The sequence below is a fragment of the Chiloscyllium plagiosum genome, chromosome 12 (assembly GCF_004010195.1).
Source record: "Chiloscyllium plagiosum isolate BGI_BamShark_2017 chromosome 12, ASM401019v2, whole genome shotgun sequence".
In the NCBI taxonomy this organism is placed as follows: domain Eukaryota; kingdom Metazoa; phylum Chordata; class Chondrichthyes; order Orectolobiformes; family Hemiscylliidae; genus Chiloscyllium; species Chiloscyllium plagiosum.
Genome location: NC_057721.1, coordinates 55,630,206 through 55,652,331, shown reverse-complemented (window position 1 = coordinate 55,652,331; position 22,126 = coordinate 55,630,206). Strand labels below are relative to the sequence as shown.

General features: G+C 39.3%; 1 protein-coding gene across 3 annotated transcripts in view; it reads right to left on the bottom strand.

Moving 5' to 3' along the window:
• Positions 1–8,681: 8,681 nt before the first annotated feature.
• Positions 8,682–22,126, bottom strand: part of LOC122555284 (interphotoreceptor matrix proteoglycan 2-like) — a 78,291-nt gene continuing 64,846 nt past the window's right edge. For all 3 annotated transcript variants that reach the window (XM_043701125.1, XM_043701126.1, XM_043701127.1), the window contains 5 exons: positions 17,066–17,254; positions 13,918–14,119; positions 11,823–11,902; positions 10,839–10,909; positions 8,682–8,865 (listed from right to left, as the gene is read on the bottom strand). In XM_043701125.1, coding sequence (XP_043557060.1) covers positions 10,873–10,909; positions 11,823–11,902; positions 13,918–14,119; positions 17,066–17,254 — 508 coding nt within the window. In that variant the 3' untranslated portion in view covers positions 8,682–8,865; positions 10,839–10,872. The remainder of the gene's footprint in view (positions 8,866–10,838; positions 10,910–11,822; positions 11,903–13,917; positions 14,120–17,065; positions 17,255–22,126) is intronic.

The window sequence follows — 22,126 nt, the reverse complement described above, 5'->3', positions numbered from 1 at the left end:
TGGGGTCAGGGAGTCCAGAACTAGAGGGCATAGGTTTAGGGTGAGAGGGGGAAGATATAAAAGAGACATAAGGGGCAACCTTTTCACGCAGGGGGTGGTACGTGTATAGAATGAGCTGCCAGAGGAAGTGGGGTAGGCTGGTACAATTGCAACATTTAAGAGGCATTTGGATGGGTATATGAATAGGAAGGGTTTGGAGGGATATGGGCCAGGTGCTGGCAAGTGGGACTAGATTGGGTTGGGATATCTGGTTGGCATGGACAGGTTGAACTGAAGGGTCTGTTTCCATGCTGTACATCTCTATGACTCTATATAAGGGTCAATTTGTTTTGCACAGAGAGTGATTGTGCGTGGAATGCACTTCCAGAGGAAGTGGTGGATGTAGGTACAGTTACAACATTTAAAAGACTCCTAGATAAGGACATGAATAGGAAAGATTTGGAGCATTACAGGCCAAGTGGAGGCAGGTGGAACTAGTTTACGTTTGGATTATGGTTATTACAGACTGGTTGGGCCGAAGGGCCTGTTTGCATGCTGTATGAATCTATGACCGTGACTCAGCTAATTAAAAGAGGGCATTCATCTCAAAAGTGGTTGGTGTAGAAGCTATTGGTAGCAGGTTGCTGATAAGGACAATGTTGACTTTAAGACCCAATGCACCAGGGCACAGAGTAGAGGGAAGATAGCTAAAGTCAACTGCTGCCAGGACTAAAAGGATTAAGAGTATAATGATTATTGTGTCATCTGTAGGCAAAAGCCATTTGGTTCACTGATGTCCTTTAGCCCTGCCATCATTAACTGGGCTAGCCTACATGTGCTTCCAGTGTGGCTGACTGTTCTGAAATTACCTAGCAAGCCATTCAAATTTGGAATTAGGAAAGTTGTCTCATAGACCTGTCAAGCAGCCATCTTCTCTTTGGCTGATGAATCAGTGCTCTTCCATATTGAACAACACTTGAAGGAAGCACTGAGAATGGCAAAGGTGCAGAGGGTACCCTGGATGGGGGATTTCAATGTCCCATCACCAAGAGTGGCTCAGCAGCAGCACTACTGTTGGTTGAGTCCTCAAGGACATTGCTGGGTCTGTGGCAGGTGGTGAGGGAAAAATATACTTGACCTCCTCCTTACCAATCTGCCTGATGCAGATGTATCTGTCCTTGATATTATCAGTAGGGTGACCACCACGCAATCCTTGTAGAGTCCTGCCTTCACATTGATAATACCTTGCATCATCACAGCACCATCCAAACTCATGACTACTTTCATTTAAAAGGACAAGTGCAGCAGGTACATAGAGAACCATGACTTGTAAGTTCCCGTCCAAGTCACTCACCATCTTGATTTGAAAATATATTGCTATTTCTTCAGCATGCTTGGAACAAAGTCAAGGAAATCCCTCCTCAGCAGCTTTATGGGTCCACCTACAGCACATAGCCTACAGCAATTCAAGAAGGCAGCTCAGCATCACCTTCTCAATGAGCCATTAGGGATGGGCAATAAATGTTGGCCCAGCCAGCGACATCCACGTCCCACAAGGAAATATCTTTTCAAAAATTATAAATTGTCATAACACAGCACAGCACAAAAAGACAAACAAAACCTTATGACAAAGAATAGAGCATTCTCAGGCAGTTTAAAAAGTATTGACAACCAGTTGTATGTTCAATCTGCGATCCCATAAGCACTGTAGAATAGGCAGGTATAAATAATTATACATTCCTTCAATACATAACATCTAAAGATTTCCTGTCAGCTTGAGGACAAACATAAAGGGATCAGACCAGAAATGAATATAGTCCCAGGAATAAGAAGCCTTTGGCAGAACATGTAATTAACAGAAATGCTGAGGAGAACGAATCCTCCCTCAAGGTTAAAACCACCAACATCCTAATGTTGTTTCACTTCTTTCTGCCCACTCACACTCAATAAAAGGTGGCATATAATCTTTAAAGACATTTCTGGGATTCAAAGTGTTTTGTGGCTTCAGAAGAACAGAGCACTGTCCGTGTCCCTAAGCTATCCAGAAATTCACATTGTGCTGTAGCTCTCCCAAAAACACTGGCAAAGACCGGTGCAGCTGCATATGCCCCGAAGGACGTAGATAATGAGCTTGGGAAGGAACATTGGGTGAGTGACAGTGCACAGTCAGGAAGTGTTAATAGCAGATGAGGAGCAGACTTGATGCCTGAAGGGCTGTTGCTTTGCTGCAATGTCTAGATTCTGAACTTCTAGGATAAAAGGAGTTTGTTGCCTTTGAAAGGAATTAATCTACAGGAATTACTTGTGCTCTTAAGAAATATCTTGCAAAGTCTGATTCAGAAATGTTTGTTCGTGATAACCATACATTAGATGATGAATAATTGTCTGCTCCACTTAGTCTCCTGTGGAACACATTTAGAATTCAGGGGAAGCTGAAACACAGTGCCCAGTGGTATATATCCTGGCCCTGTTGGCATATTGCTTATGAATGCTCATACTGTTGTTCTAGTAGCCTTGAGCTCCAATTAAAATAAAGCCTTGCTTGTCCAGTTCCAGAATGCTGGGGATACGATTGAGGTAGGAATTCACAGGGATCATTTCTGTTCCTGCATAGTTAAGGAGACATTTTGATGAGGGTCTGGCAGGATTATGGCTGCAGGCACAGAAGGTTTTGTGAAATGTAACGTCGTTTCAGAATTCCAGTACAAATAGCAATGCCGGCATCAGAATGTATTAAGGAACAACCAGTGTCACAGCATCAGGGAATATTGCTGAATCAGTGACAGGAAAATATCCTTGACGAGATAAAAGATCACCTAAAGCCTGGCCAGATCCCCCAATGCCCTGCACAGTGTCAGAAACCACTTAGGGAATTCAAACAGTGTGGAAGCAGGGCATTCATCCCATCGAGTCAATACCACCTCTCCCACTCAGACCAATCGCATCCCTATAACCTTGCCTTTCTCATGGTTAATCCACCTAACCTGCACACTTCAGGGCAATTTAGCATGGCCAACCATCTAGCCCGCACATCTTTGGACTGTGCAAGGAAACCAAAGCACCCAAAGGAAAGACATAGGTAGAATTGTAAGCTCCACACATTCGCCCGAGGCTAGAATCAAATCCGGGTCCCAAGCACTGCGAGGCAACAGTGCTAACCACTGTGCCATCCAGTGTAATGAGTTGAAAATAATTCATCACTTGTTGAAAACATGTTGCTAAAACTCAATGGTAAGAAATATAGATTGCATAATTAAATGAATCATTTGTAAGATCCTTGAAATTAGTCAAGGGAAAATTTGTGCAGGATACTTAGTATGTTGTTAGAATGAAATGCTGACGGCAACCTACAAATGCCAATGGAGCATAATTTTGGAAGAACTAACCAATTACGTAGCTATCTCTATGAGCTCCGTCCATTTAAGGACAGTGGGCAGGCTTCTAATCTAAATTGAATCCCATGCAGCACTGGAAGATTGGAAGCCCCATTGTCAGAGGTGGGCACAGCCAGTGAAGAAAGCAGAACAAGATAGCTTTTCAAGATGGAGGCACCCTCTGTAAACTTCATAATATTCAAATGTAATTGTTGCCTACAGGGATGGCCTATGGCTCTGTTGTAGCCCTTTGGCAATTGCAGGGGTTGGAAGGGGAAGAAATGAATGAATGTATCACTAGCTCCCTCCAATCCCCACTCCCCACCACTTAACTTCAGCCAAAGATCTACCTCCATCCATTGGCCAAGATCTGTACATCCTTAAAAGAAATCACGTGATGAAAATTCCAGACAGTTCTCTGAATTGGCCCTGTAAATGGCACTGCTACAGAAATATAGCTCTTTGTGTCTGATTAAGGTGGCAACACTGTAAATAACTGCCTTTAATGGTGACACAGGAGAAAGATTTGCAAAAGGTATGTTGAGCCATTTTCTTGAATCCTTGGACAGCAGAACTCTTCAAAGTGAAACATTAGACATCGAGCTGAATAGATTTTGGATAAGCATGTTATTCCTAGCCACACTGTTGTTTGTGCAGTAATACACACCGAGCTGATGTGCTGCTCGAGGCTTAATTATAAATTGACTTGCTCTTCCATGTCAGAGTCTTTTTATCCAGAAAATTTCTCATGTATGCAGCAGACATGAAAACCCTGAGGCAGTATAATATAATGAATGATATGCATACGAAAGCCATTGGGCTACAGGCAGCTGATAAATACTGTAACATCACTTGAAGAAACCCAAATATTTCAACTGTATTTGTACTTGTTTTCAAATTCCTTGAGTCTAGAGATATAGCATTTAACACTAGAGTTCCTTCAACTACTGGAAATGTTGAATAGCATCTAGAAAAAGGTGGACAGTATATGACACCTGCCATCTCAGATAACCCTTCCCTGTCTTTGCTAAAACATGTGACAACAGAGCACTGAAAGCAACCTTCAAAGCTGCCTGTCTGTAAACTTGATTAACATTTTAGCACTTAATATTGAAAACCAAAACAACCCGTTTGAATTTAACTATGTATTTACTCTCACATATTTTCATATAATGCTTGAAGACAATGGTTTTGAGGATTTCCTAAAATTTCCCAATTTACATGATAGTGCTGTTTGAACTGCCTGGTTAAAAACAAGTTAGAGAAAGCAAAGATTTTCTAACAGGTAGCCAGTAAGGGTAAAGTGAATGAATACAGAATTCACAGCATTCCTCACCAATCTTGATTTTACAGTGCCATAACACTTTACAATGGGAAAAGTGTCTTGATTTTGATATCCAGATCTTGGTGGACTGTAATTACCAGTGAAAAACTAAATCTCAACCACAAAAAACAATTACGCATGTTAGAACAGCCTGTTCTATACTGAAAGGAAAATTAACTGACCCCATTTAAGTTGCTGGCTTTCACCAGACAGTTCAGTCTAGACTTTTCAATCATGTTTTTGAAACTCCAGGATTACCACCAGTATTATAACAACACTAATCAGAAAATCCTGTCTTTATCTGCAGCAAATAAATCAAATGATGTGTGCAGGTCATGCAATGATCTGAACTGGATGGCATGAAGTTTAGTTAGGTTCATCGCTCTGGAGCTGGAAGGAGTTCAATTAGTTCACACCTGCAACTTACTTGACTTCAGTCAGTAAAGCTCAGCCTTTAAAGAATTTTCTGTACTGTGCAGTTTGTGAATACAGTAAATCCCTAGCACATCTCCAATATTCCATTAAAGTCGATCTCATCCGCTATATATCATATTAAACCCCCAATTCAACTCATGCAAGACACTTATAGCACAGAAAAAAGGGACCTTTGGTTTAATCATTCAAGTCTGGAATCAACCCCAAAGAAGATACTGAACCTACACGACCTATGGGAAATTAATAGGGTCAGATTAGCCATCCATTCCACACCCTCCTCAATTTTACCTTTCTCTGGAGTCCATAAAAAGTCAAACATCAAACATTTGAATCCCATGAGTTTCTTATTGGCCAAATTAGGTTAGACTACTCAAGTATTAGAAATGAAAGTACCATGTATTCACTCACCACATTATCAACTTCTGGACGAACAATACAGATAAAATTTAAAGTTACATCCTCCAGACAGATAGACAGAATAATTTTACTGATAAAGATATTCTCAACCGCACAGAAGAGCATGAGTAATCCTTGAACAATCGCCTTACAGTTAAATTATAAATTATGGTTCCGCAGGTCGGCGCAACATTGAGGGCCGAAGGGCCTGTTCTGCGCTGTAATGTTCTATGTTCTATAAAATTGTTGGTGTTACTAATTCACTTGTTTAGAACCATCCCAAAACATTAAGTTTTCTTTTCCCTTTACCAATGCTGATTAATCTGGTATGTATCTGTAAAACCTGGCTCAAGATTGGCAAATAATTCCAAGATGTTTCAGAACTCTTCCTTAATTAGAATGGTCCTTGGTCACAATTTAGTAAGGGAAATACACAATCTAATTAATGTTTGCTATTACACTATAAAAATGCTGTGAAAGAAACACTGGTGTCCAACATTATTTTGGGAGGTCTTTGGGCAATGTTTTAATAACACGTAAATTAAGTTGATTTAACAATTTTCATATTTCTCCCCCATCTTCATGTTCCATATTCCAGCCAATCTTTGCAGTGTTCATTTAAAATGCAAGTGTAAGTCCATCATGTATAGGGCTCCTGAACCATGGTTAGAATACACTGGTGCAGAGAGAAAACAGAATACTGCAGATTTAGGTACCACAATTGTAAATACCAAAGGTTTATGTTAATGAGACAAGAAGCAGACATTAAAGTTTTATTTTAACAAAATTAGATGTTGTGCACCAAAAGTACAAAAGCAATGTGAAACATACAGTTAAGGACAACAATATTTTTCATTAGAATTGGATATAGTACAACTACAAAAATGATTCATTCGACATTATTCAGGCCTGACCCATCTATTTTCTGTCTAATTTCAGTCCTAATATATTCTATTACTTCATTTAAATGTCCTTGGAACACAATTTGAAATGAGAATGTTGGACCAGTGATTATGTTCTTGAACATAAGATGCCTGAATTCATGATTGGAGAAATGACTTCAAATCCACCCTGGCAACTGGGGAATTTAAGTTCAGTAAATTAAATAGATCTGGAATAGAAAGCTAGCATCAGGAATTGTGACCCAGTAATTTCTGGGCTATCATAAAAATTCAACTGGCTCACTAAGGCCTTTTAAGAAAGGAAATCTGTCATTGTTGACAGTCTAATCTACATCTGACTCCACTGTGACTGACTTTAACATCCCTTTGTAATAGACTTGCTAAGTGAGTCAGTTGTCAAGAGTGGCTCACCATCTCCTTCTGAAGGGAAATTAATGATGGGCTGTAATAGCTGGTCTTGCCATGGACAACAAGATCCTATGAAATCTGCAGATTATACTGTTACAGTGTTATTGTACAATCCTGATAAAATATGTTTGTAAAATAAATCCTTTTACTGTTTCCAAAAGAACAGGATGTTTAAACATTCTGAAAATCTTTATTTCCTTTCCAGTGAGATAGTAAATTCTGATGTAGAAGTTAAAATTCTGACAATCTTTTAAGATCCTTGTCAATCCGTAATTAGAAAATGGGATCCACTTGACTATTGTAAGTAAACCATATCTCTGATTTTAGTTGTTTCACTGTTGATGGCTGTGTCATCTATTTCCAAGGTTCTAAGCTCTTTCTAAACCTTTATATCTTCCATCAAAATGCTCTTTACAGCTTACCTCTATGACTAGGCTTTTGGTCATCAGTCCTAAACATTTTTATGTGGGTTGGTGTCAAATTTTCTTTGACTATGATCCTGTGAAGTACCTTGTGAATTAATACTCTGAACAGTTGCACATATACTTCAAGTACTGAATTAATTTGTAGCAGTTTTCTAGACACTTTCAAGCATTGTCAGTTCTCTTGGAGGGGAGAAAACCTTTAATGTAAAAGTTACAGTCTAGCTCAAGAGACTCAGCCCATGATCACGTTGTCCATACTGCTTCTCATATTGATTTTAAAAAGCAAGGCGATAAATTGCATTAATTCATTACAATTATTTCTCCTACTTTTCCCATGGTTAACTTTTTTAAAAAGTAAACACAGTAAGGATATTGCATTTTCAAGATGCGTGTGCAAAATGAATTCGGTAAAAACAAGGATTGCAGATGCTGAAAACCAGATTCTAGATTAGAGTGGTGCTGGAAAAGCACAGCAGGTCAGGCAGCATTCGAGGAGCAGGAAAATAGATGTTTCGGGCAAAAGCCCTTCATCATTCCTGATGAAGGGCTTTTGCCCGAAACATCGATTTTCCTGCTCCTCGAATGCTGCCTGAACTGCTATGCTTTTCCAGCACCACTCTAATCTAGAATGCAAAATGAATTATAAATCTGACACAATCCAAGTACTTCATAATTATACACAATAACCACAGATATTAAGTTACATTATCAAAATGTATAAAGCAGCCTACACAGTTACCGGCTATTAACCTTAGACCAGTACTTAAACTTCAGTAATGAAAAAAAAGTAGCATTGCATACAGCAATTTTCTGAAACTTTTCATATTTTCTCAAATTTAATAGTACTTTTTTTGCTGTTGTACACAAAGGTGATAAAAAAGAAGATTCCAAACTAGCATGCTCTTTGTTTATGGAAGGATTTCAAATTTAATTATCCCTCAAAACCTAAGACTTTGACAGGCATCAAGACCAAAATATCCTAGAGTTATCACATGTCAAATCAAGTTAGCTAGTCTTAGAGTGGGGTTAGCCTCCATAGCTCTAGGCTCTGGGGGGACATCAGGCAGGTTTCCCATTTCTGATCACTATCCAACTACTGTTGGAAAAACTACAACTACTGTTCATACAGTTCAGCTTAACCATTCAGAATCTTTCTTTAAGCCTTCCTAACTTAAAGCTGTACTCTAGAAATTCATCCCAATTGAATACCTAAGCTATGCATTAAATCATGTTGCCTCTATGTATCAGTAAAATTATTATTTCCTTACATTCAGCCTCCATTTTCCATGCAACCAATGAAAGTATACTGCATTCTTGCGGCACCACTTGATTAATTGGGGAAGTTAATAAAATGACAGAACTGAATAACAATTTTACTGAAAGTTTCATAGTAACGATGGGCATGTGAGTGTCCGAACACCCATGTTTGTCTCTCTCGGAGGCCAGCACAGGGTGAACAGGTCGAGGGCAGGTAGGAGGCCAGCACGGGGTGTTAATAAAATGACAGAACTGAATAACAATTTTACTGAAAGTTTCATTGTAACGATGGGCATGTGAGTGTCCGAACACCCATGTTTGTCTCTCTCTTGTTGATGGTACGATTGATAGAAGAATTGAAAAATCTGAAAAAAAAGGAAAAAGTGGCCACTTTTCCAACAATGCAATGCAACTTAATCAAGTTACAGGAACAGGTTCTTCTTTGAATACTTTAGATAAAAACAGAGACTGAAACCTAAAATGTTATAGATTGGATTTAGATACTCATGTGCTGGATGAGTGCAAAACAGTCAAACAAGGGACAAGAGTAGACTATCTGGCCCTTTGAGCCTGCTCCACCATTCAATAAGATCATGGCTGATCTGATTTTAACCTAAACTCTACAATTCTGCATACCCCCAGTAATGTTCCCACCACAGCACTCCTTTGTTGTTTAGCCTAACAGATAATGCTTCAGGCCAAAAGCTGGAAAAGTCTTTTGAAAAACTAGTATAGTCCTGGGGGCCCGGCCAGCTGTCTAGCTGTGCAGTTCAGTTCAGTTCAGGAGTGAGTTGAGTAAGAGTCACAGGAGAAAGAAGCCTTCTCTCTATCCTTCTGCCCTTATAATTTTGAACTGTAAGTTGCCTGTGCCACTGTTTGCTGTTTGTGCTAAGTGATGTGTGTTTTGGGACTGTTGCAGATATTTTCAGAACAGCTTCATTAAGTCAGGTTTGTATTGGATAAATTATCCAGTATTCTGTTTTCTGTTCTTTGTGTTTCATTCCATAATTTTGTGAATAAAATTTGTTTATTTAAAAATTAGCAGTTGACCCAGCCAATGTACTCCAGGAATATCCACTATACACCTAGACAAATAGCAAAGTTACGATCTGGGCTACCTACTTAAAAATGTTTTGAGGAGTCTGGCGTAATCCATAACAGATGACACCCAGATCTCTCCGCATCTCAGAGCTTTGCAACCTCTTATCATTTACATAATGTGCTTCCTTTTTATTCTTTCCACTTTGCACACTGTTTGCCAGATCTTTGCCCAGCCATTTAATCCACCTATCCCTTTGTGGGATACACAAGTCCTCTTCACAACATATCTTTTGTGGAATAGAGTAAGAAGTGAACTTTAATTCTGTGCTAATATTGGCTGAAAAAAGAGTGCTTCTGACAAGGCCACAGTTGTGAGCAAGTCGGTGCGTTGAAGTCCAAAGGAAAGATTTACATTTGTGTGCTATTTTCTTCAATTTCAACATGTTCCAAAGTATTATACAGCTAATTAACTATTTGTGAGATTCAGTCACAGAATTGGATTTTATGGAATGCTGTACAAACCACCTATTTCCTGACTGAAAGTTCAGACAAAGTCTAACCAGCATTGGTATTGACAGGGCCCCGCAAGTAAAGAGGCGAAATGGAAGCTGGCTTTGTGAAGCTGGGGTGGAGAGTTAAAGGTGGATATGACTTGGGCTCTGCCTCCAATCGACATAGGGTCACCAGGATACCAGGCGCATTAGTATGTTAGCTTAATGGGTGGTGAGTGAGGATGCATATTTTGGCACGAGTTGGCACTAAGTTGGCATAAGTCTACAAAGGATTATAAAAAGCACAGGGTTAGGTAAAACGAATTAAGTTAGCATGGGGAATGAGTGTCAGAAGAGGTGCATAGGTTGGCATAGAGGGTCCAAAGGGCCATGATGGTAGTTACAGGAATTTAGATTATCATGGAGGGAGTACAGGGCATGGTGTAGCATGGATTTGCATGAATGAGGAATGGGAAGTGAGATGGCGTGAATGAGGGTATGTGAAGGAGAAGGGCTGTTTTATATTTTCTGAATCAATGCACTGATGCACTAAAGCAGCCCTTCCTCTCAGTCCATCTCCATCTTCATTCGAGAGCTATTGAGTCCAAGCTCCAGTATAATCTCACCCCCGCCATCTGACCAGAAATCTGATCTTTGGGTCACCGTTTTTGGCTTTGCCAAGCCAGGATTTCTTCCAACTCTACACATGTGGTTCCTGGACAAAAATCTGGGCATTATTTTCCATGGGAAATATCAGCACAAGTATGTTAATAAAATATTTACATAAATAAAACTGGAATTCTTACCATTTTAGGATTGTCTTCTACTTCTTCAGAAAGATTAATTTGTAGGATTTGTTTTGGTATGATCTACACCTCTAGTGAAGAAAGAATTAAGCAAAATTGTCAATGAAACAAGACAATTGCACGGTACAGTTGTTTAGCCATGCTGACTATTCACGTAAAAACTCGACAATCAGAGCTTTTTTGCAAAGCACAACAGTAATCTGCCACCATTCAAAAATGAATATATAATATTTTTACTTTGAACAACTCTACTCTGTCTCTTGAAATTAAATTTCATATTTTTTTCCATATTGTACTCTATCTGCCACTTCTTTACCCACTCTCCAAGTCCTGCATGCTTCCTCAACATTACCTGCCTCTCCATATATTTTTGTGTTATCTGTGAACTTAGCAACAATGTCCTCACGTTCATGTATAAACGTAAATAGTAGTAATCCCAACACTGAACCTTGTAGAATTTTACTAGTCACTGGCTGCCATCCTGAAAAAAAACCCTTTATCTCCACTCTGTCAGTCAGCCAATCCTCTATTCATGCTAGTACCTTGCTGCTCACACCATGGATTCATGTTTTATTTAGCAGCCACCTGTGCTATACCATATCAAAGGCCTTCTGGATATACAAATAGATCACATACACTGGCTCTCTATTATCTAACTTGCTCATTTACTCCTTAAAAAGAATCTACGCTTGATGAAGCCGTGTTGACTCAGCCTTATTTCACCATGCACATCCAAGTACTCCACAATCTCATCCAAACTAATGAACCCTAAAATCTTACCAATGACCAGGCTAATTGATCTACAATTTCTACTCTTCTGCATCCCTCCCTTCTTAAACAGGGACACCACGTTAAAAATTTTCCAGTTCTCTGGGACCTTCCCTGACTCCAGTGATTTCTGAAAGATCAACACTAATGCACCTACAATCTCCTCAGCTATCTCCTTTAGAACATTGGGGTGTAGTCATCACCTACATAACTTACATCTGATGTTGTCTCACAAATTCTGCAAACTGCCGATCTTTAGCATATAGATCTATTATCCGTAGTCTGTCCTGGATTTCCTGAAATACCACCAAAAATACAGAGTTACATAATCAATTGTTTTCATCTCGCAATGCATGCTACAAATAACATAAATATTAGAGGAGCTTTCTGATTGTTATACTTATCATATGTTTTGACTGCATTTTAGTTTTCATGGTGAAAGTCAATTCTGAAAGATCAGTTGATTGCAAAAAGAATCAGCCTTAAAATTATATAATGCCCACTTGATAATCAACTGTAACTAATTGACTAAAGAATATTTGGAGTAAAGTCAAAGCTGATACAGAAAAATAAAACATTTTGTTGAATTTATTTATAGAAAATGATATCCAAAATCAATAATTTGCACAGGCCTTATATTTGTAAAATAACAGCTCCTAAGGCAGCTGTGTAATGTTTTGTGAAATAGATTAAGGATTACAGTTAAATTACTGAAACCACGAAAAAATAATCCTCAAATGTTTCTTTAACATTATTATGGACTATGGAAAATGTTACCAAAATAAATAGCAATTAGAATTACATTACCTAAATTGGGGATTTATAACACCTGTGAATAAAAATATTTTCATCCAATCTTTTGAAACTTGATTATTGCCTCTCTATGATCTCTGTAAAGACTGATAAAGTTTTAGATAGAAAATCAAAGAATGACTCAACAAGATTTGAGTTTTGAAGCTTTTATTGTAAAGGAAAAGTTCCCAAAGTTCTACCAGGGCTGCTCTTTCATTAGAGAGAGATAAGTAGTGATGGTTTTACCTCAGGGTCACCACGTCTCAGGCAAAGGGAAAGTTCTTCATGGGAACCTCAGCCTGTAGTGGAATTGAACCCATTCTGTTGGCTTTATTTTGCATTGCAAACCAGCCATCCAGCCAACTGAGCTACAAATTACTAAAACAAAACCACCATTGAGTAAATATTATTACTTTTTGTGGACAACTTATATTTTAATACAGAAAGTGGCATTCCATTGGTATCACTCATTGCATCTTCACATAATTACAATATTGTAGTAAAAACCCTCAGTCGAAGGCATGACTATTTATGCCAGACTAAAGTCCAGGATGCCAAAGAAGTCAAGGCTAGAGCAGTGCATCTGTCTTGGAGAATTGTTAGGCTGGAGATCATAATGATTGGCAGGAGTAAAACACAAAAGGATTTGAAAATGATGAAAAGGATTCTCTATCAAGGGGACTGAACATACACTCATCAAGACATATTATTGGTGTGGTTCATATAAAAAAGGATGGGTGCTCAACCCTCCACCTCCCCATCCACCTCTGAGCATACCCCCACAATAGTAGTGGATAGAGGGGTGGATGGGGTGGGGTTTGTTTGGCACTAATATTGACAGCCTGCATGCCATATTAAAATAAATTGTAAAAGATTTATTCATCCTGCTCGCAGCTCATTTGAACCCAATAATATTCTGCCAATGCTATAAAGGGGTTGGCAGGGATGGGCAGGCAGGTGGGAGAGGTCTGTTTTTAAAGGGGAAGGGTGACTACTGAACAGCAGAGAGCCATCCAGAAGATGGAATCCTCCCCCCACTCAATTCTTTCTGCATGGACTTTAAAACACCCCTCCAAAAACCTTGCCTAGCTTCCTAAGTTGCTCGAACTCTCCCTGCTGAATGAATCCAGTTATATGTGCCTCAGATCCTTCTTTCTGGGAAGGCTTGCAATCCTAGCAGATGCCGTCAGTACAGGACATCATTCAGATCGGCTAGAAGATGAATGGGCAGCAGCTCCTAAGGTCAGGAACTTCACGACCACCCACTCTGCACCAATTTAGTCCACCCACATTAACAGACTTCCTTCAGGTCTGTCAGCTGACCATCAACACTTTCCAAGGGGTGAGCAGTGCGCTTACCCTCAAAAGTTATTCCAAGGTGTTGCTTAGAAGAGAGCTAATGCAGCAGCTGACATAAAATGAAGTTTCAGGACTAAGGTTTGCAGTGACTGAAATATGAAACATTCAGTCGTTACACAAGAGATGGTTCCCAGGTCGCAACATTCTACAGTAAACCTACCTCTTTGCTAAGTTCACTGTGCTCATAGATGTGTCGGATTTCATCACTGCTGAAGTTGGCAGATGCCTCTGCACTGCCTGAGCTGTATGAGGCCAGTTGTGGATAACGTTTATTGTAGTGACTGTAACTAGTTGTGGCATCGCTTTCATACATAGGATTATATTTTGTTCCATTTTCCACTGATTCCAGGCTATTACTTTGTCTAGGGAAGGATTAGAGCATGCTTTTATCAATATTCTAGCATAAGGCACAGGAATCATTGACAACTTAAGTCATACTTAAGAATACAAACACACATATGCATGTTAAACACTTCTGTCAAAAAACAAAAGATAATCAAGACATACATTTAGGCCCCATTCGAGAACATTCAACAAAATATTCATGTTAGCATGTTAAAAATAAACTATGAAGCAACTAAAACTGTAAAATTCTGTCAGAAAAAAAATGAATAAGATGGACTCTTTTCTTGAGAAAAGACAAATCTAAAGGGTAGCCTGATACAGACATTTAAGATTATGAAAGAGTTTCATAGGGTAAAGGTAGAAAAAATATTGCCATCTTTACAGCTATAGGAACGTTGTTGTTACTTGAAAGTATTCAGAAAATATTTACAAAGATGTTGCTAGAATTGGAGGATTTGAGCTATAGGAAGAAGCTGAATAGGCTGGAGCTGTTTTTCCTGGAGCGTCAGAGACTGAGGGATGACTTTATAGAGGTTTTTAAATCATGAGGGGCGGGGATAGGGTGAATAGTCAAAGTCTTTTTCCCAGGATAGGGGAGTCCAAAACTAGAGGTTTAAGGTGAGAAATGAAAGACCTGAAGGGTAACTTTTTCACGCAGAAGGTGATGCAGTATGGAATGAGCTGCCAGAGGAGATGGTGGAGGTGGTTACAATTTCCAACAGTTACAAATACATCTGGATGGTTACATGAATAGGAGGGGAGGGATATGGGCCAAATGGAACTCGATCAGTTCAGAATATCTGGTTGGCACAGACAAGTTGGACTGAAGGGTCTGTTCCCATGCTGTACAGCTCTATGACTCTACAACTCTGTTTGGTGGAGGAAGGAGGCAAAACTACTAGCTGTAAATATAGAACAATCACAGATTAAATAGGGAATTCAGGAGAAAGACCTTTACCCAAACAAAAATTAGAATGTGGAACTTGATGCCACAAGAAGCAGTTAACAGCCAGTCCCAAAGGGTTAGGTCAGGGTAAGCAGCCAACTATAGGACATTCACAGAACCACAGAATTGTTATAATACAGATGGAGGCCTTGCTGATCTTTGAGGGGCCCTATTCTCTCCCTCGTTACCCTATGCAAGGTGGCCTTTGTATGAAGCCGCAGAAAATGGGGGGGAGATACTAAACAGATATTTTGTATCAGTATTTACTGTGGAAAAGGATATGGAAGATATAGACTGTAGGGAAATAGATGGTGACATCTTGCAAAATGTCCAGATTACAGAGGAGGAAATGCTGGATATCTTAAAACGGGTAAAGGTGGATACATCCCCTGGACCTGATCAGGTGTACCTGAGAACTCTGTGGGAAGCTAGAGAAGTGATTGCTGGCCCTCTTGCTGAGATATTTGTATCATCAATAGTCACAGGTAAGGTGCCTGAAAACTGGAGGTTGGCTAACGTGGTGCCACTGTTTAAGAAGGGTGGTAAAGACAAGCCAGGGAACTATAGACCGGTGAGCCTGACCTCGGCAGTGGTCAGGTTGTTGCAGGGAATCCTGAGGGACAGGAAGTACATTATTTGGAAAGGCAAGGACTGATTAGGGACAGTCAACATGGCTTTATGCGTGGGAAATCATGTCTCACAAACTTGATTGAGTTTTTTGAAGAAGTAACAAAGAGGATTGATGAGGGCAGAGCGGTAGATGTGATCAGTGTGGACTTCAGTAAGGCGTTCGACAAGGATCCCCATGGGAGACTGATTAGCAAGGTTAGATCTCATGGAATACAGGGAGAACTAGCCATTTGGATACAGAACTGGGTCAAAGGTAGAAGACAGGGGGTGGTGGTGGAGAGTTGTTTTTCAGACTGGAGGCCTGTGACCACAAGGATCCAGTGGAATGCCACAAGGATCGGTGTTGGCTCCTCTACCTTTGGTCATTTACATAAATGATTTGGATGCGAGCATAAAAGGTATAGTTAGTAAGTTTGCAGATAACACCAAAATTGGAGGTGTCAGATAATTCAGATAAATGCGAGGTGCTGCATTTTGGGAAAGCAAATCTTAGCATGACTTAGACACTTAATGGTAAGGTCCTAAGGAGTGTTGCTGAACAAAGAGACCTGGAATGCAGGTGCATAGCTCCTTGAAAGTGGAGTCGCAGGTAGATAGGATAGTGAAGAAGGCATTTGCTATGCTTTTCTTTATTGATCAGAGTATTGAGTACAGGAGTTGGGATGTCATGTTGCGGTTGTACAGGACTTTGGTTAGGCCACTGTTGGAATATTGCGTGCAATTCTGGTCTCCTTTCTATCGGAGAGATGTTGTGAAACTTGAAAGGGTTCAGAAATGATTTACAAGGATGTTGCCAGGGTTGGAGGATTTGAGCTATAGTAAGAGGCTGAACAGGCTGGGGCTGTTTTCCCTGGAGCATCGGTGGCTGAGGGGTGACCTCATAGAAGTTTACAAAATTATGAAGGGCATGGATAGGGTAAATAGGCAAAGTCTTTTCCCTGGGGTTGGGGAGTCCAGAACTAGAGGGCATAGATTTTGGGTGAGAGGGGAAAGATATAAAAGAGACATAAGGGGCAACTTTTTCACGCAGAGGATAGTACATGTATAGAATGAGCTGCCAGAGGAAGTGGTGGAGGCTGGTACAATTGCAACATTTAAGAGGCATTTGGATGGGTATATGAGTAGGAAGGGTTTGGAGGGATATGGGCTGGGTGCTGGCAGGTGGGACTAGATTGGGTTGGGATATCTGGTCAGCATGGATGGGTTGGACCGAAGGGTCTGCTTCCATGCTGTACACCTCTATGACTCTATGACCTTGGATCCAGGAATATTTAACTCCAGGACCTTCCTTTCTTTGAGTCAGGTCTCTGTTATAGGCACCTTCGAGGAGTCAGGACAAGCATTCCTTCCTTTAGTTTTTAATACATCTGTTTATGCTGTTACTCACTCTGTAGATTGTTGAGGGACACTTTTGGCATATTGAGCACGAAGAGTTCTGGCTATGCAGAAGATCACAGCAGAAGCTACCAAAAGGAACCCAGCCACTGAAGCAAAAGCAATGGCCACCACAAGAGTTTCTGAGACATACTCCTCACAATGCTCTCCTCTGTACCACCAATTTTCACCCACACGACACCTACCAAGAGGGAATAAACCATTGTTACATCTAGATTTGAATACTAACAATTTATTGTTCGGGCACAATAGACAATGTTTATCTCCTATCATAAGAGCAAACCAAAGGCAGTACTTGAGGCAGGTGGGATTACATCCTTTAATAGCATGCAAAGCAGAACGTTCTAAGTTGGTGGCCAGATTTCCACAGCCTCAGTTAGGCTTCTGCCCACATCGAGCAGGTCACTGTGAGGAAACCCATTGATACAAGACCAGGTCCAAGAAATGATTGCCAACATTTAAATATATTGAGTAAATGGTGTTTCCAGAGAAATAAGAATTTGGGAGGAGAGGGCAGATTTTGGGGAGTCGGTGTTCATCTGATAAACATGCATCTGGTAAAGACAAAGGTGTTGACCAGTGTTCCATTTTGGATGACAGTATTTGACACAGCACAAGTGCAGACTAATTTACCCTTTCACAGATCAAACTCCTCCCGGGTAGAAACCAGTTCTTATGAATTATTTTTAGTCAGCTCTTTAGATGTGTTATGACATATCTTCAGGACTGCTGGGATTTTACTTTTTTTTAAAAATATATTCTCTAACCTTTTCCCTAGATAGTATCTTAATCATAACTATAGCATGCACAGATACACACTCAATTGATGCAACATTTGCTACTTTAGCAGAAGATGGGGTGGTGTGAATCAGAGACCGGTAGGTAAAGCCAAAGTGTTCCTTCACAAAAACCTTCCTGCACCTCTGACCCCCAACATGAAAGTCAAATGAAGATGCTTTATTGGACATCTTCTGGTCTTGACTCCTCTTCCCCCTAGGTTCAGCTGACAGAAAATCCACTATGTTTCCTACACAGACTTTTGATTAAAACAAAAGTTTGGATCTAATGACATTGATGGAGGGTATTCTGCTTATTTGCATGTGGCTTTGGCCAGTTTCCTTCTTCCTTACTCAGAAGAATAGGTTAAAATCAGAGTCTGTACAATAACTGCTGGTGAATCCTATAAAACAATTTTAATTGCTGACCAACTTACCTAGCGAGTTGAGTTAAGATTGCTTAGTATTAACAGCAATAAACATACAGGAATAAAAATACAAATAAAAATAAAAATACAGGAATGCAGCAATAAACCATTTTGTGATATTTTCTATGTATGGATAATATTTCAGCATTATCAGACAATACAGTAATTCTGAAGAAATACTCTGATCTCAAAACATTAATTCTGCTTTTCTCTCGACAGAAGCTGCCAGACCTGTTGAGCTATTCCAGCGCCTTCTTTCTCAATTTAATATTTCCGTCATCTTCACTTTTTTTATTATTATTAGTCAAAAGATTTATTATTAGTTTAGCTGAATGTCAGACCACTTCTGTTTTAAGATAAAAGGATGTTCAGTTCCAAGCCAGAAGTTTTAAATAAGAATAGAAATAATTGAATTACATAACAGGCTACTCAATAGCTGGAAGGGTGAAAAATAAGTTAATATCTTTGTATAGACCCTTTATCAGAAACGATGATATCACTGAGGCTTCTGAAGTCACCTCCCTGAAAGCATAAGAGATGACTTAGATATTTTAATCAACCTGTTCAGAGATGGTATTACATACCTTTGGTATAGCTGGGACTTGAACTCAGGCTTCCTGGCTCAGAGGTAGGGACACTACCACTGCACCACAAAAGCCTTAATAGAGCTGACTTAACAAACAGTCAAAACAGAATTACCTGCATCACTGAATTAATTTTTTTAATTGATTTTAATTCACTTTTCTCAAATTATCAGACTCAGTAACAACTGCAACTTCATTTGTGTAGTTATTTTTAATGTAATAAACTATTCCAATGTGCTTCACAGAAATACTATTGGAAGAAATTTGACATTATGCTACATAAGGAGATATTGGGATAGGTGACTAAAAGTTTAATCTAAGGAGGTAGGGTTTAAGGAGCAACTTAAAGGGGCAGGAGAGAGGTAAAGCATCAAAAATGTTCAGGGAGGAACTGCAGAGCTCGTTGTTACAATCCTATGAGGAACCATTTGCACTTAAAGAAGAAATCCAAACCCACTTAGAAATTTACTGAATGAACCATGCTATAAGATTTCACATTTTGTTAACCAAAACAAGATATGTCATGAAATCTTTATGGTTCATTCAAATTTCCTGGGACCAAGTCAAAAAGAACATCACCACACTCTGGATTAATTTTTTTTCAGTGTTACAGCTGTTTGCCACGGTATAAGATTTAAGGAGGCTTTCGGTCGTGACCTTCCAATTTCATGCTGATCTTATGATTCTGTATTCAATAGCTCAAGTACAGACTTCCCTGTGGCTCCTGCACAGAGGTTAAAAATCAGAAAACGTCCTTGCTTTCAAACTGCAACCAAGTTGATTACTTCCAGAACTCCTACTGTAAAAAGGTTAACTGCCTTTCCCGGAGGATTACTGTCGATTTATGTCTTTAGCTTCCAGCTAAACAAGTTTTCGAGTTGTTTTTCCCCTTTCCAACTTTGCCTTATACCAGCTCCTTTCAAAGGTAGGGTCATGGATGATCTACTCTACTTTGGCTCTAGCCTTACCTCTTGACTCTTAAGAGTTATAAGGTGAAAAAAGACTCCATGCTGACACAGTGTCTTCACTGCTTATATCAACCCATCCTGTCAACTGTCACAGAAAATTATTCTAAAACAAAGAACTGGACTCAGGTCTACCTATCTCCATGGCAATGTGACACGCTACAGCTCACAGGTAAAATGTAAATTAACAAATTGGACTAACGTAATTTAGGATAACTGGCCCGAATGGATGAGTTGGACAAAAGGGCTTGTTTCCATGATGTACATCTCTACGAATCTAACTGCCATTCAATTCCAAAATTTTCCTTAATTCTTTCGACTAAACATTAGATTCTTTATTTAGAATAACTGCAATGTCATGTCTCCTATTCTTTAGCTAAGTAAGCATTCCTGCTGTTTATTATCTTACCTTTCTAATTATTAACTTTGTCAACATGGCACCAATGTTTCAGTGTAACAAACTCCAAGACTGTTTGAATTGCATTCACTGCAGGTTTATTGCCAGTTTCTAAATCAGGTTTTGCCATTTAACATATATTAAGTACCTCAACCTCTAAACTAAAGGTTATATGTTAACACATATTTACATCACAGTGTTCTATTGCTGTCACTACGCAATCATTGTTTGAATAAGACTGAGTAGTTAAAAATCTTGCACATATGCATAATGTCATACTTCAATAACATTAATATCCAGAGCAAAAATGATGATTGATTCAAGTAGCTGCTGGCTATAAAATTAGCAATATGCAAATATATGATTAATTAAATGACAATCCGACAAAAATCAGTTTCTGTTACTTGAGTAGGTTAAGCTACCATCAGCCACAAAACCATTCTGTTCCCTCATTCATTAAAGATAGCATTCATAGCTTGTTACATTAAAAATTACATCATTCTGAATAAAATCTTACTAAATTTATCCACAAAGCTAGAAGAACATGCAAGAAAGACTTATAAGAATATTTCTTTGTTTAGTGGCTCTCAGTCTTGAATCTTCAACAAGGTTATCAGATGTAATCCCTGTTGTCAAATTCTTTATGTGTGAGATATATGTGTTATGGGAGTTGTAACAATCAATCCTTTCCTGTGAAGCTACAACACTCACAGCATTGCACAATAATTCATTTCATGACAGTCAAGCAAAAAAAAAAAACCAAGATACTTGGTTCTGATCCTTAAGCAAATTTTTCAATTCCTAATCTTTTGACTAGGCACTTTACTGTGTTCAACAACTTCAGTCCACAACCCCAATTTGTTTAATTTTATTTGCCTTTTTTTATCCTTTTATTTCTCATATTTTTGATTTCAAACAGGAGCATTCCTGCTCGAGGCACAACTGACTTTTCTTGCCCCACCACCATTTCCTTTGGCTGTGTAAGACTATCTTCTGCCATTCAATCTCTTCTGTCTTGCTTTGTCCTTGCTCCATCCAGCCCTTGCTGAAAACATATTACCTGTACATCACTAATTTCTCACAATTCTCCTGAAATGGTCTTGACCTGAAGTTTTAACTCTGTTTCCCTCTCCACTGATGCTTGCTGAGTACACAAGCACTTTCTCTTTTTACTTCAATAAAACGCGCAGACTGTTACGAAGGAGAGGGCGTGAAGTTTGATGTGAGGACTGAAGACACACACGCATTCCTGGCCTTCCACAGTCTAAGCTCATGATAAATACTCTATTGTTATAATCACACCAAGAAACTCAACTATTCCACTTAATGACATTCACGAAAGCTTGAACAATAATCCAGGTTCGGAATTCATCATTTTCTTGTTCAGAACCTAGAAATAGACATTAGTCAAGAATGACTGCATACTTGGCGAAAACTAGCACTAAACACGTCACCATTCAACAAGTGTGTATGCATTTTCACCAAAAGTAGAGCAAATCAGTGAAAAAACAAGCCCGATGATATTACAAAATTTTAATGTGGAATTCATGCAGAACTCCACAACTGTGGAGTCAAAGTTAAAAAAATGATTGACCTGAATTTGGTGAGCACAGCAACAGAAAATTCAATATATAGCTGCAGTAGTGAGGAGATTCAGGCTGTCTGCTGTGACTGACAGCATAGGGCTCCAGTTGTCCAAAATGTCAGTGATTGTTTTCAATACCCCTGACATTTATATCAGAGTGCTTTTAAATCATGGAAGGACATAGAGTCATAGAGATGTACAGCATGGAAACAGACCCTTCGGTCCAACCCATCCATGCTGACCAGATATCCCAACCCAACCTAGTCCCATCTGCCAGTACTTGGCCCATACCCCTCCAAACCCTTCCTATTCATGTAC